This window comes from Nycticebus coucang, chromosome 8 (genome assembly GCF_027406575.1).
Source record: "Nycticebus coucang isolate mNycCou1 chromosome 8, mNycCou1.pri, whole genome shotgun sequence".
In the NCBI taxonomy this organism is placed as follows: Eukaryota; Metazoa; Chordata; class Mammalia; order Primates; family Lorisidae; genus Nycticebus; species Nycticebus coucang.
The window spans coordinates 100,070,790-100,084,075 of NC_069787.1; the positions used below are offsets into that span (position 1 = coordinate 100,070,790).

The 13,286-nt window shown below is 38.3% G+C and overlaps 1 protein-coding gene across 5 annotated transcripts in view; it reads left to right on the plus strand.

The window, feature by feature from the left end:
- TMEM108 (transmembrane protein 108) overlaps positions 1 to 13,286 on the plus strand; it is a 358,100-nt gene that overhangs the window by 177,438 nt on the left and 167,376 nt on the right. For 3 of the 5 annotated variants that reach the window (XM_053600549.1, XM_053600550.1, XM_053600552.1), the window contains exon 2: positions 6,522 to 6,607. In XM_053600549.1, coding sequence (XP_053456524.1) covers positions 6,568 to 6,607 — 40 coding nt within the window. In that variant the 5' untranslated portion in view covers positions 6,522 to 6,567. The remainder of the gene's footprint in view (positions 1 to 6,521; positions 6,608 to 13,286) is intronic. The other 2 variants (XM_053600553.1, XM_053600551.1) reach the window with 1 other exon arrangement.

Genomic DNA, 13,286 nt, shown 5'->3' on the forward strand with positions numbered 1-13,286 from the left:
ACTACCTTGGTTAGCTCAAGAGCTTTGTCCTCTAGCTCTGAGATTCTTTGTTCCCCATGGTCTAATCTTTTATTTATACTTTCTACTGCATGCATCTTGAAGTTTTCTGATTGACTCCTTCAGTTCCTTAAGGTCCAACATATCCTTTCTATATTCTTCATATCTTTAATATATTTGTTGTTTCTGGTTTTCCACTTTCTTGTCAATTCCTTTTATTGCCTTTTCCGTCCATATTTTAAATTCCCTGTTATTTCTTTTAATCCCTTATAGGATTTATAGGTGGAATCCTCTGTGATAGCTGCCCTCATGGTCCCTTGGGGGGATTGCTCTGCTTTGGTTTTTCTTTTCTTTTTTTTCTGCTTTGGTTTTTCATATTGCCAGAATTTTTCTGTTGGCTTCTTCTCATGCATGTTTTCTTCTTGTTCAGTCCCTTTCCCTACTTTTTTCTTCTCACTACCTCCTTCATTTTAAATTATCTTGTCTCAGAGCTTAAGTGGTGAAGTGGCCTTTTAGTATAAGGCCAAAAGGAAGTGAAGGGTAAAGAGTAAGAAGGAAGAAAGAAAGAAGAAAAGAAAGTTGAAAGAATAGAATTGAAGAGAAGGAAAGAAGAAGGACAGAAATAGAGAAAGAGAGCCATAAGAGAAATTGTGGTAATTATCAGGGTGCTATGGCCACACCCTATGTCTATGCCTTTGGGGGGCTATGCTGGGCAGGTCCCTTGAAGTCAAGAGCTCCTTACCAGTCTGGGCAAAAGCAAGACCTCACCTTTTCCAAATATAGAATAAAAGAAAAATCAGCAATATGTTGTTGTGGGGACCTACCAATACCATCTTTCCCAAGGCAAAAGCTAGAAGAACACCCTAGACTGTGGAGCTCATAACCTCCTTGAGCCAGATCAATGCCATGACCCCACAGTGCTCAGAGAAAAGAAGAAAAATAATAATAGATAAATATAGATGAAGAAATTTAGAAATACAATTGTATAAGATAACAGTAATAAACAGATATCTTAGCCGTTGTATGAGAAATTTATGTGGGAAAGATGAGAAAAGTAGAATAATCTCTACTAAATGAGTAAAGAAAATGAGAGAAGTTAAAATGGAAGAAAAAAACCGAAGGAGCTGAAAAACTGTAACAAAAATGAAGATTTCTTGCTATTGAAGAAAGTAAAAATGAAAAAATAAAAATACAACCAGATCTTCCCCCCAAAAAAACCACCCAAAACTATAACAACCACAACAACAAAAAAGAGAAAAAGACACTAAGAGAAAAATTGCAGAAAGGTTCAAAAATGTAATATATATATATATACATATATATAAATGTATAATTATATATATGTATATGTGTGTATACAAATACATATTTATAGATATCTATGTACATATAGCAATATATTGTCTGTATACGAGGTGGCACTGTGTTGTTAGGAGACAGAGAACACAAACTTTGCTTTTTCTATGTATACAATGCAGGCCACGAGCTACTTTCTAGTTGTAGAAGAGATTTGGTCCTGTCTTCCTGACTTATTTGCCCTCAATCAGGACCTAGTTGCCTCATCAGCACTCAATCCCCACGGTATGTGGTCCCAAAGCTCTTGCCAGGTTCCTTAGGAAGCATGTCAAACAGTGCTTCCTGACAAGAAAGTGGCCTTCCCAAGCATAAAGGGTTTGTTCAGCTCACCTCAAGGATAGTTGCCTGAGTTCACCAAGCACCAGAGTTGGCCATGCTCTAGGACCCCATGGACTGTTCCTCCAGCATAGTCTTCCCATAATGGCAGCACCCTGCTAGCAGCTAAAGCAATGGGAGTTCTACCCTGCATAGTATTCAATCCTGGCTGTTGGATGCTGTTCAAATCCACTCACTTGTTCAAGTGATCCTAGGCAGCTCCAGTGAGCAGTCCAGTCCAAAATCAAAAAACTGTAGGACAGACCTTTCCTGTCTTCAGTCCTCCATGTGAGGGCTGGCCAGCCAGCCCATGCCCCTGCCCATATGCAAGAACTTGCCTTCTGTGCTAGTTTTCCTCAGCTTCAGACCTTCTCACTGTCTCCAGGAGTCCACCACTGCTTCACTGTGTGCTCTGAGTGATGTCCCTAGGTAAGCTCCCCCAAGCAGAGTTGGCTGGAGTTCTTGTCCCCTGTCTCACCATGAGAGGCTAGTAAGGAGCTGTTTCTAATCTGCCACCTTGATCCCTATTTGCTCTTTTTATGCTGCCTGCGAATCTCACAAGCTTTCTTTATTCCTTTTTTATTCTTATTTTCTTTTTTCTTCTTATTTTCTTTTTTCTTCCTGTCCATAATTTTCAAATAACCTCAAGTTCACAAATTTTTCTGATTGATGAGTTCTGTTATCAACAACCTGTACTGTATTTTTCATTATATTCATTGTATTTTTTTTTTAATTATTGTTGGGGATTCATTGAGGGTACAATAAGCCAGGTTACACTGATTGCAATTGTTAGGTAAAGTCCCTCTTTATTCATTGTATTTTTTAGCCCCAGAATCATGTTTTGTTTGATTGGTTCTTTTAATATAATTACAATATCTACTAAACTTCTCATTTTGGTCATTTCTTGTTTTCCTGATTTTGTTGCATTGTTTTTCTGCATTTTATTGAAGTTTTCTGAGCTTTCTTAACATAATTATTTTGAGTTCTTTCCTAGGCAGTTCATAAAACTCTTTAAAGTTGATTATTGTTGCTTTATTTTGTGTTCCTTTGGTGTCATGTTTCTCCAATTGTTCTTGATCCTTCCTTATGGCCATGCAGTTGTGCCTATGTATTTGGAGAAGTATGGACTTATTTCAGTCTTTGCAGACTGGCTTTGTGTGGGAAAACCCTTCACCTGTCCACCTGTCTATAGATTCTGGGGAGGCCATCTGGCATGGTCCATGGGCAGGCTCACTGCTGGAATCTTCAGGCTGCCTGGCCTGGTGCCTGGGTCAGCAGGTGGTGGGCCCTGATATCTGGGTCTGTAGAGTTAGACATGGAATCTGGAACCGTTGTGGTTGACCTGTTGGTTGATTCTGCAGGGGTGGGCTTGTAGCATGGTGGTTCTTTTCTTTTACTCAATCCTTTTGGCTATACATGAAACTTCACTTTTTTAGGTTTTAATCCCATAAATTAGTTGTCATCATTAGAGTTCCTGAATTTTCCCCTAAGGGACCAGACTGATGCGATTAATGTTTTCTACTATATGACTCAAAAGAGGCTTTTGATGGAATCTAATTGTAGCTTGCCATCTATCCAAAGCAGCACAGCTGACCTAAGAGACTCAGCTAAGAAACCATTATTAGAACAGTAAATGAGTTCAGTTAGGTCACAAAATTAATGTACAAAATTAAGTCATTTTCGTTAGAGGCATTTGAAAAATATAATGGAAACAAATTCTATCACAGTAGCAAAAAAATAAACTTAAAATCCTTAGGAATTATAATAATTTATGAAGACTATAGAACTTATATGAAGGAAGAAATAGTACAAAACTCCACAAAAAGACCTAAATAAAGATTAATTTTGAATAGTGAGCCATATGGTACTTCTAGTTGGGTTATCCCTGCGTAACACAGATGATCCAAACTCACCCAGATTTATAGGCTCAGTTGTTTCTTGAGAGTTGAATAGAATGGCTTTTTTTCCATGTCTTATGGGAAGTCTATCACTTTTTCAAAAATCTCCAAGCATTTCCAGAGATGACTGAAGGCATCATGTTCCCTGTGATCATTATAAACTGCAGTTGTTTCTCTGTATTCCGGTTATTTCATTCATTCATTGTTTATTTACTAAACATTTATTGAATGCTCACCATGTCCTAAACACTCCATGGATACTAACCAATGTTTACGGCTTCTGGGGCTACTGCTTCTGACTGTTCTGGGTCACCCTTCGCTTGGGGCACAGTGTATTCTCTCTTACCACCCCTGTCAAGCACCTCCAATACAAGGCCGTTGTGTGCCAGACTTTTCCTGAGGTTTTGACAGAACTGGTAGTAGGTAAGCATTGTGGGAGAGAAGGAATGTAGCATATGAATACAAGCATAGAACAAGAAGCAACGGAAAATTAAATATTAAACATCTTAAAGTTCATGGGGCATCTGTTTGGAAAATTTTTCACTTTGTCCTATATCCTTAGGTCCTGCCTGCTGCTATCTTTTGGAACTGTCCCTTCCTTTTCCTGTCTCTCAATATTTCATAGTATTCCTCAGCCTTTCTAATTCCTTTTGGAAAGTAGCATTTTACTCCTTTTTCCTAGCCTTAGATTTAGAACCTCTAACCTCCTGTTATTTTATAATGAAAAGCAATTTTGCTATCTCTTTCTCTTTCTCACTCATACAAATCACACAAGTAAGAAGTTAATTTGCCTAATCAAGTCGTTGAGCTATTTTACTTCCTTCCCCTCAAAAGAGTACTCCCCTTATTTCTAGAGCAACACTTTTTAAAATATTTATTTTCTTTCTTACCACATTTGGATTTTGATGAGATCAAATATCTCCCAAATAAAGGAAGCAAAGAGGAGATAATTCTGATTATAATGATCCTTTTTCTGTAACTTAATAAAATGATCTTAAGATTAATTTGGGCTGAAAAATTAAGGCCAAAGAACAAGACAAATCTTAAATAGAAAAACGTAAAAGGACTATCTCTACCAAGGATTTAATTTAAACACTTATTTTTCTAGGGGAAGAATAAACAAATGGAAAAATAAAACATAACATAAAGCAAATCTAAGAATATAAAAACAAATAAAATCCAGAATATAAATCCAAAAACAAATCTAAGAATATAAAAATATTTAGAGTATAATAAACAAAAAAATCAAAAGAAAATATGGACAAATATTTATATAATCTTGGACTAAGGGAAGGTCTTTCTGCCATGATAGGAAAAGGAAGGCTCTTAAAAAAAAAAGATAAATGAGGCGGTGCCTGTGGCTCAGTGAGCAGGGCGCCGGCCCCATATACCGAGGGTGGTGGGTTCAAACCCAGCCCCGGCCAAACTGCAACAAAAAAATAGCCGGGCGTTATGGCGGGTGCCTGTAGTCCCAGCTACTCAGGAGGCTGAGGCAGGAGAATCGCCTAAGCCCAGGAGTTGGAGGTTGCTGTGAGCTGTGTGACGCCATGGCACTCTACCGAGGGCCATAAAGTGAAACTCTGTCTCTACAAAAAAAAAAAAAAAAAAGATAAATGAAATCCCAGCATGTTATGTGGCATGAATGAACCTTAAAAACATTATGCTGAGTGAAAGACCCAGATACAAAAACTTACATATTTTGTGATTCTGTTTACATAATATGTCCAGAAGAGGACAATCCATAGAGACAGACAATAGATTAGTAGTTGGCAGGGTCTTGGGGTAGGGAGAAATGGGAAGTGACTGATAATAAGCGTAACAGTTTCTTTTCAGAGTCATGAACATATTCTGAAATTAGGTGATGGTTGGGCAACTTTTGAATATACTACCAGCTGCTAAATTGTACACACTAAAGACTAAATTTTTATGTACAAATTGTATCTCAATAAAAAAAATTAAGATAAACCAGTTCCACTTGGGATGTCATGAGAAAAACCAGCATGCCCATAGATAATGGTTAATGAATATGAATTAAAATTTTTTTAAAGACAAACGACAAATGTGAAAAGTGCAAATTAAATCCATAGGAGAGAAGCAAACATGAGAAAAAAATAAATTTCCCTCACTGGGTAGTTTTTAGTCTAATGATTATTCTAATATACTGGTATTGATGGAGAGGAATTTGGCAATATATTCATTTCTTAAGCCTTAAGTTGTGTCCTTGTGTTTCCATTTCTAGGAATTTACCTTAAAGAAATACTGTTTGCCATTTAAAATAAATTAGTAACATAATAGTATAATAACAACACAGGAAGATGTTTCAAAGAAATTGAAATGTATAATACATAAAATAAAACATCAATATAAGTGCACACTCAGGAGACTAGAGAGAGACTCCAAAATGTGAGCAACAATCACTCTTATTGGTAGGATAATAGGCAATATGTATTTTCTTGTTTACTCTCGGGTGCATTTTTTATTTACCTACATTTTTCAAATATTTCACACTGGAAGCATCCTTCCAATTAGAAAAATCATAGAAAAGTTATTTAAAAGCATCCAATTTCAAGCTCTCTGGTTTGGTTTGTTGTTTTGTTTGTGAGCACTTTAGCAGAAATGAGATTAGAAAAGAATTTTTTTATTCTCTTTTTAAGACTAGAGATTCGGGAGAGATTCATGAAAAGGCTACACAAGTTCTGAAGCCGTTTTCTCACTTGCCAGCTGCCCACGAGACTTTCCTTCAAGGGATGTATAGTTTCAGGATTTGATCAGTTGATGAGTTGGTAATTTTGTAACACAGACCATTGTATATTAAACTGTTGTATGTCCAGTCTAAGATTTTTCCTCTTAACAGACATTTTAGGCTTTGCAACCAGGAGCACCTAGAGTGGAGTTCTTTCTGATTATTAAATTAAGTTCCTCACATGTAACAATTTTCTCCTTCCAATTTCCTAGACAGAATCATGAATAAACTGGAGGATCAGCAGGACCAGATGATACCATGAAGAGAAGTTTACAGGCCCTCTATTGCCAACTGTTAAGTAAGTTGATACTGCATTTCTTTTTTCCTAAAATATTCTAAAGTTATTGTTTGCCGAATGTCAAAAATGTACACCCTTTTAGGAGGAAGACCAGGGTGGGGTCAGAGAGGGAGGACAGTGAATTTTACTTCCCCTTCATCCAGGTAAAATATCAAGCACTACATCTTTTTAATGCCTGGGACATCAGTTGTAACACAGACTCCACTATAATAATTCTAAGTTGACATGTTAACTACAGTTAATTTGAGAATCCATTGATGTGACTGCCCTTGGTTTTGTGGTCTTCTAGCATAACCCTGTATTAGTGATTTTTAACTGTGAAAAATTGTTAAAGATCATTAATTAAATTATTTTTAAAAGAAGTTCAAGGCACAGTAAGTATATTCTCTTTTTAGTCTTGTTTTTTTTTTGTTGTTGTTGTTGTTTTTTGATCAACATAATTTAAGTGTGCCATGGACGCTTAACTATAGGTTCAAGTGTGCTATGAAACGATTAAAAAAAAAAAAAAAGTTGAAAAACACTGCTCTCTAGGTTTCTCATTGGGGGTAAGTGGTAGGTTGTGTTTTCTGGTTTTTCACATAGAACCTGTTATGTTCAGCGACGGTCAGCCTTTGGCTCCGAATGTTAAGGATACCTGCTCGTGTTCTCGGATAAGCAGTGGTAAAAATGTGACTTCTTGTGGTAGAATAAAGAGTGTTCCATTATAACTGTATGCATGTTGCTCTTGCATTTTGGGAATTTTGCCACAAAATGCTGGTTGCCTTTCAGTGACTATACATCCTTTGAGGTTAGAATTACTACTGGAGGAATGTAAAAGGCCATCAATTGGTGAGTTTGATGTTCTGATTGACCCACTTGGGACAATAGGCATTACCCACTCCAGGTCTAACCAAAGCCATTGTGTTAGAAAATTAGGAATTCATTGTCTGGTTCTGTGCTGAGGTGAATGAAGTACCTATCTTTCCTACACTGAATGGCTCCTTGTTAACTTCTGCTGAGAAAATAAAATGAATAAAATACAAAGAGATTGAGATGCAAATCACTAGTCAGCCCTTAAAATTTAGTTATTCAGTTTATGTTGCACTCACAGTGCAAAGCACTTTATCTAAAGACAGCATTCTGGCTGGGTGTTTTAATTGACTCATTTCTTCTGCTGAATTCTAATCCCTGAAACACATACCACGTCAGCCTGTTTGCGCCTGGTGGAAAGTCGCCAAGAGTTAAGGGGGTGCTCACATGTTCTTTCTCTATGTGTTCTATGGGACTGTGGGTTTGGTGCTTTTTTAAAAAATAATGAAAAAAAGATAAACTTTTTTGTTAGAGAAAAAGCTTTACAGATTGAAGATGTAATGCCATCAAGGAGGGATTAACTCTGCCTTGATGGGAGAGGAGACATTTTAAAGATAAATAGGATTTTATACCCACACATGCACACACAGCTCAGAGAAGGGGAGGCAGGCTTTGAAACGGGAGAAACAGATTTGGAAGGCAGCAAAATGTTTGTTGAGTTCACCTATGATGATGGCTCCAAAGTTTACATAATAGTAAGGTTATATGTTATTAGGAAGGAGTCAAGTAAATTTTCCTGTGGTTCGGAGAGAAGGCTTAGGTTATGACAAGGCCTGTGCCCTAACAAGGAATGCTGAAGGGGTTTCAAACACCGTCCTGATAGCTACAGAAATCACCTGTGTCTCAGCATCTGGTTCGCAAAGCTTGCTGAGAAGTGCAAATACCGAGAGTAGATGGTTCCCTGCTGGTTGGGAGACAGGTAGTGGCCCTTACCAAACTACCCTCATTATTGGCATGCATGCATCCCTAATAGCTCATATATGTCATTGTTCAGCCATTTATTAAGTTATGCCATTTATTAAGTATGCCATTTATTAAGTTATGTACATTGCCCACAAATTGTTTTTGCCATATCAAAAGTGGATATGAGAACTAAAAAGTCAACGTAAGCTTAAAATGTTATTTTATGTAACTCATGAACTGATATATTTTAGCTAGAAAAAAAGAACATGATTGAGTATTCTGGTTATTCACGGTTACGTAAAAAAACTACTCCAAATTTCGTGCCTTAAAGCAAAAACAGTCATTTATTTTGTTCATGAATCTGCACCTTGAACATGGGGCTTGGCAGAGACTCTGCTGCATATCATTTGGGACCTGGGCTGGAATGACTCCGCTAGCAGGCTCTGGCCAAGCATCTCCCTCTCCTGAAGCCTTCTCACATGTTGAGTTTGGACTTTCTGCACAGCCTTGTGGCCTCAAGGTGGTCAGACTTCTTACGTGGCAGCTCACCACTGTGATGCTGGGGCAAAACTTATAAAGCTTTTGTGAATTAAATTTTGAGGTCTCAATAATACTTAAACCACATTGTACTATTAATGCTACAAAAAATTGCTGAAGCCTGAAGAGCAAGAAGTGATAAAACCTAAAGAGCTTAGAGTAGCAGCTAAGTAACTTGTGTCTTCTGTGTCATGAACAGCACTCCAAGCCAGCTCAAGAAAAGCAGGCCAATAGAAATGCAATATTTTTCATTTATTCTATTGAAAAAAATAATAAAACACCCTCTTTCTGGATCACTGTATCACAATCACCAGTCACTAGGGCTTGTATGTGCCAGAAGGGGCTGAGTGATATAGTCTTTAGCAAAGATGGCAATTGAGGTTTTAATTTTTTACTTATATTACAACCAACTGTCTCTGCCTTGGTTTTTATTTCTTGAACTCGACTCCACAGTGCAGTATTGTTTCATCCTACCAGCTTTAGCCCTTTCAGAAGATTTAGTACATTTTATATGATACCTTGGAACAACTGAGAGCCTGAAGATAGTGGTGATAACGAGAATACTGTCATTCATTTTTCTTGTTGAAACCTAAGTAACCAATTAGGTGTGAAGCTAGCATTAAGAATACCTGAATTTTTGAGATAGTAGACCAGTTCAAATTTTAGTCTTACCACTTATAAGTGGTTTGCTTTAGGTACATTACTTAATCCCCATGTGAAATGGGATGTGACCACTCCACTACCAAAGGTGTATTGAGTGAGATAACATGGAAAATAGAAAACCTACAATGGATGCCAGTTCCCTTATTGGCCTTCCTGTCGGAAGAGATGAGTACAGTCTACCCTGGAGCTCTGCTGCAACTACCATTTTATTTGTGTAGGACCTTCTGGTTTGCAAAGCATTCCCCCATGATTTGACCTTTACAACTTTATTAAAGCAAGTGAGGCATTAATTATTATTGACCTCATTCTACAGAGGAGAGAACTGACATAATCAAGGCTGCCTTTCTGAAGCCACATCACAATTTAAAAAAGAAAAAAACATTTAATAAGGAGCATCATCACAACCCCCTAAGAACATGACGCTGCTGGGGAGGCATGAGTCTGAGTAAGCAGGTGTGGTCTTTATCTAGGTGCTATACACTGGGAAATCGTTGTTTTCTTCCTTGTTAAGACTAACATGTCATTATGATCTTATTAGAATACCAGAGTTGTTTGATTTAAGAAGTGATTATGTTTAGCAACTTAAATGTTTGCTGCACTCCCAGGCATTTGAATTTCTTAAATCATGCTCTGTATTATTTCTAGATCTTTCTTGCTCACTCACATGTCCTCTGCATATTGTGATCTGTGTTGACCACACAGAGTAACCCTTGGCTTGACTGTCTACAGGTCTCTATCTTAGGGGGAGGAGGATTTAGGTTTTAGGCCCCTAGCCTGTAGAGTAGAGAAGGGAAACTATACCCCCTTTTCTGCTGTCTTAGCCGGGGCATGGGAAGCGGGTCTCAGTCTCAGATTTGATTTATGCATGCACGCACACTTGCACATACCAAGTCCCTATTACCTGCCCCTCAAGACTCTCCTGGGAGTAACGAGAAGCTGATTGGGAGTGGAGTTCATTTCCTCTTAGAACCTATTTTTGGATGGGGTGATCTGCCTCATGTGTGATCTCTGAAACTAAGCAGAATCCTTGAAAATACTTTAAAGTGAGAAAATTATCTTCAGTGCCTTTTTAAATCCAACTCTTCTTGCCCACCAGCGACCAAGTGACTTCATTCTTTGCTCCAGCTACTTCTTAGACTAGAATATCCATACAGTAAAATATATTCCACAAAAGATTAACATTTTTCCTGTCTCTTCCCCTCCATGCTTATCCTAGACCCAATGTCCCCCACCATGGTCCCTCCTCAGGCCAGTTATCTGTGACCTGAAGTTCTCAGGTGTTCCATTAAGATAGAAAGTAATCTGACTAAAGTAATTAATAGCAAGGTGTGCTCATGGTTAAAGAGTGTTAAGGAGCTCTTCCCTCCTTAACTCTTGTGGGTATTTGCATTTTTAAAGAGATTAGTTTTACTATTTTTATTTTTGTGAATCTCACTTTGTCATCCTTGGTAGAGTGCTGTGGCACATAGCTCACAGCAACCTCAAATTCTTGGTTTCCCAAGTAGCTGGGACTACAGGCACCCACCACAATCCCCAGCTATTTTTAGAGACAGGGTCTCGCTCTTGCTCAGGCTGGTCTTGAACTCCTGAGCTCAAGCATTCTGCCCACCTTGGCCTCCCAGAGTGCTAGGATTACAGGCATGAGCCACCGTGCCCAGCCCTAGTTTTACTATCTTAATGCAAACCTAATTTTGTTATCATTTTAAACAGCACTGAATACAGTAGTATAAAAAAATAAGCTTCCCAGAGCCTGTCCATTTGTCTGGATCTCTGTGTGCCATGTTCTGGAACCTTCACATCCTTTTTCTTCATGGCATATTCCTCTTTGGCCAGCCGACACCAGAGATGGTCTTCCTGCACCTTGGTATCCACCCACATTTTCCAACCCCAGATCCCTGAAGTCATCCTTGGTTTGCAGTCTGCCCACCCCCATGCATTTAGATACTAGCTCCCCGTTGACTCTAATATAGGAATCCATACATGTCTGCATCACCAATGTCTCCTCTTTAGAGAGGGGCCTCCTGTGGGCCAGGTCTTCCTGGACCAGGGTAGTCCTCTCCCTGCTGGCTTATCTCATCCTCACATTACTGCAGAATCAGCTGCTGAGCATCTTAAACGGTTTTGCATTACCAAAAGCAGCAGGACTCACAGTGTGGTCTGAGAATCCCTCTGAGACCTTTCAAGGAATCTGTGAGGGCCTTTTTTCCCCAAAATCTTCATTATTTTTTAAATTTTTTTATTAAATCATAACTTTATACATTCATGCATTTATGTGGTACAATGTGCTGATTTTACACAATTTGGAATGCTTATATCAAACTGGTTAACATAGCCTGCACTTCACTTACTTAATTATTGTGTGAAGACATCTATACTCTACTCTTAATAGATTTGACGTGCACCCTTGCAATATACACCACTATAGGTGAGGTCCCACCAATTACCTTTCCTCTACCCACTCTCTCCCCTCCCCCTCCTCTTCCCTCCTTCATCCTGGACTACAGCTGTGTCTTATCTTTGAAGAAAAAGTATCCAGTGAACCCAGTACTATTATAACACCAATATATAATCACCCACACTTTCGTATGAAAGATAAAATCAACATCTTCGTAAAGCCAGATTTTTTTTTCATGTGCTGCACTCCAACCAAAACAACATATCTCAATGGATGGAATGCAGAAACTGATATGAGAGCCAGCTGTCTTTTATAAGCCAGACATTAAAGAGATTTATGAAAATATAAAAGAATGCCACCCATATCCTTAATTTTTTGTATTATAAAGCATAGTTACTTTTCATTAAAAAATGTTATTTGCTGAAAAGTAAGAAAATGTTTGCTGGAAGTTGGAAGAGGTTTCTTAATGTATAGAAGCAAAAGGTTCTACAAAACTTTCATTTGTAGTAATATGGAAATTAGAATTGTACCTGATGAATTTGATGAACTAGCTAAGGAGATCTTCATGTGGTTTTGTAGGTTTTTTGATTTATTTTGTTTTTCTTCCTACAATAAAATGCAAGAGAAAAGAAAAAAATGTTATTTGCTAACATGTAATGAGTTTTGTTTTTAATAAACCAGTACGTTTTGTTTCTTTAACTTTTAATGCCATAAATATAATATCAGTAGTAGATATAACCCAGTGGTTCTCAACCTTTGGCCCCCTTTGGGGGTTGAATGACCCTTTCACAGGGGTCGCCTAAGACCATCCTGCATATCAGATATTTACATTATGATTCATGACAGTAGCAAAATTACAGTTATGAAGTAGCATAACTGTAATTATGAAAATAATTTTATGGTTGGGGGTCACCACAGCATGAGGAACTGTATTAAAGGGTTGTGGCATTAGGAAAGTTGAGAACCACTGATATAACCCATATAAACACAGGTTCTTTGATGGGTTCTTTAATATATTTTGAGAGTACAAAGGGGCCAAAATATTTGAGAATCACTGACCTAGAAGAGAAATCCTAGGTCAGAAATGCTAGTTCCGTAGGTTAGCGTTCCAGCTGTTGGCGGTCTGGTCCCAGACCACCTCTCCAGCCTCATCTCTCCCTTCTTCTCCTTCTCACGCCTCTGTCTCTCCCTCTCTCACACGGACACACACACACACAGCTCCACCACAGTGTGCGCCAGCCTTCGCACCCGACATGCCATCTCCCACAGGACGTCCAGCTATGGATGTGCATGTGCTTGCTGTCTTGTCTTCAGACTTCACAGGCATGGCTA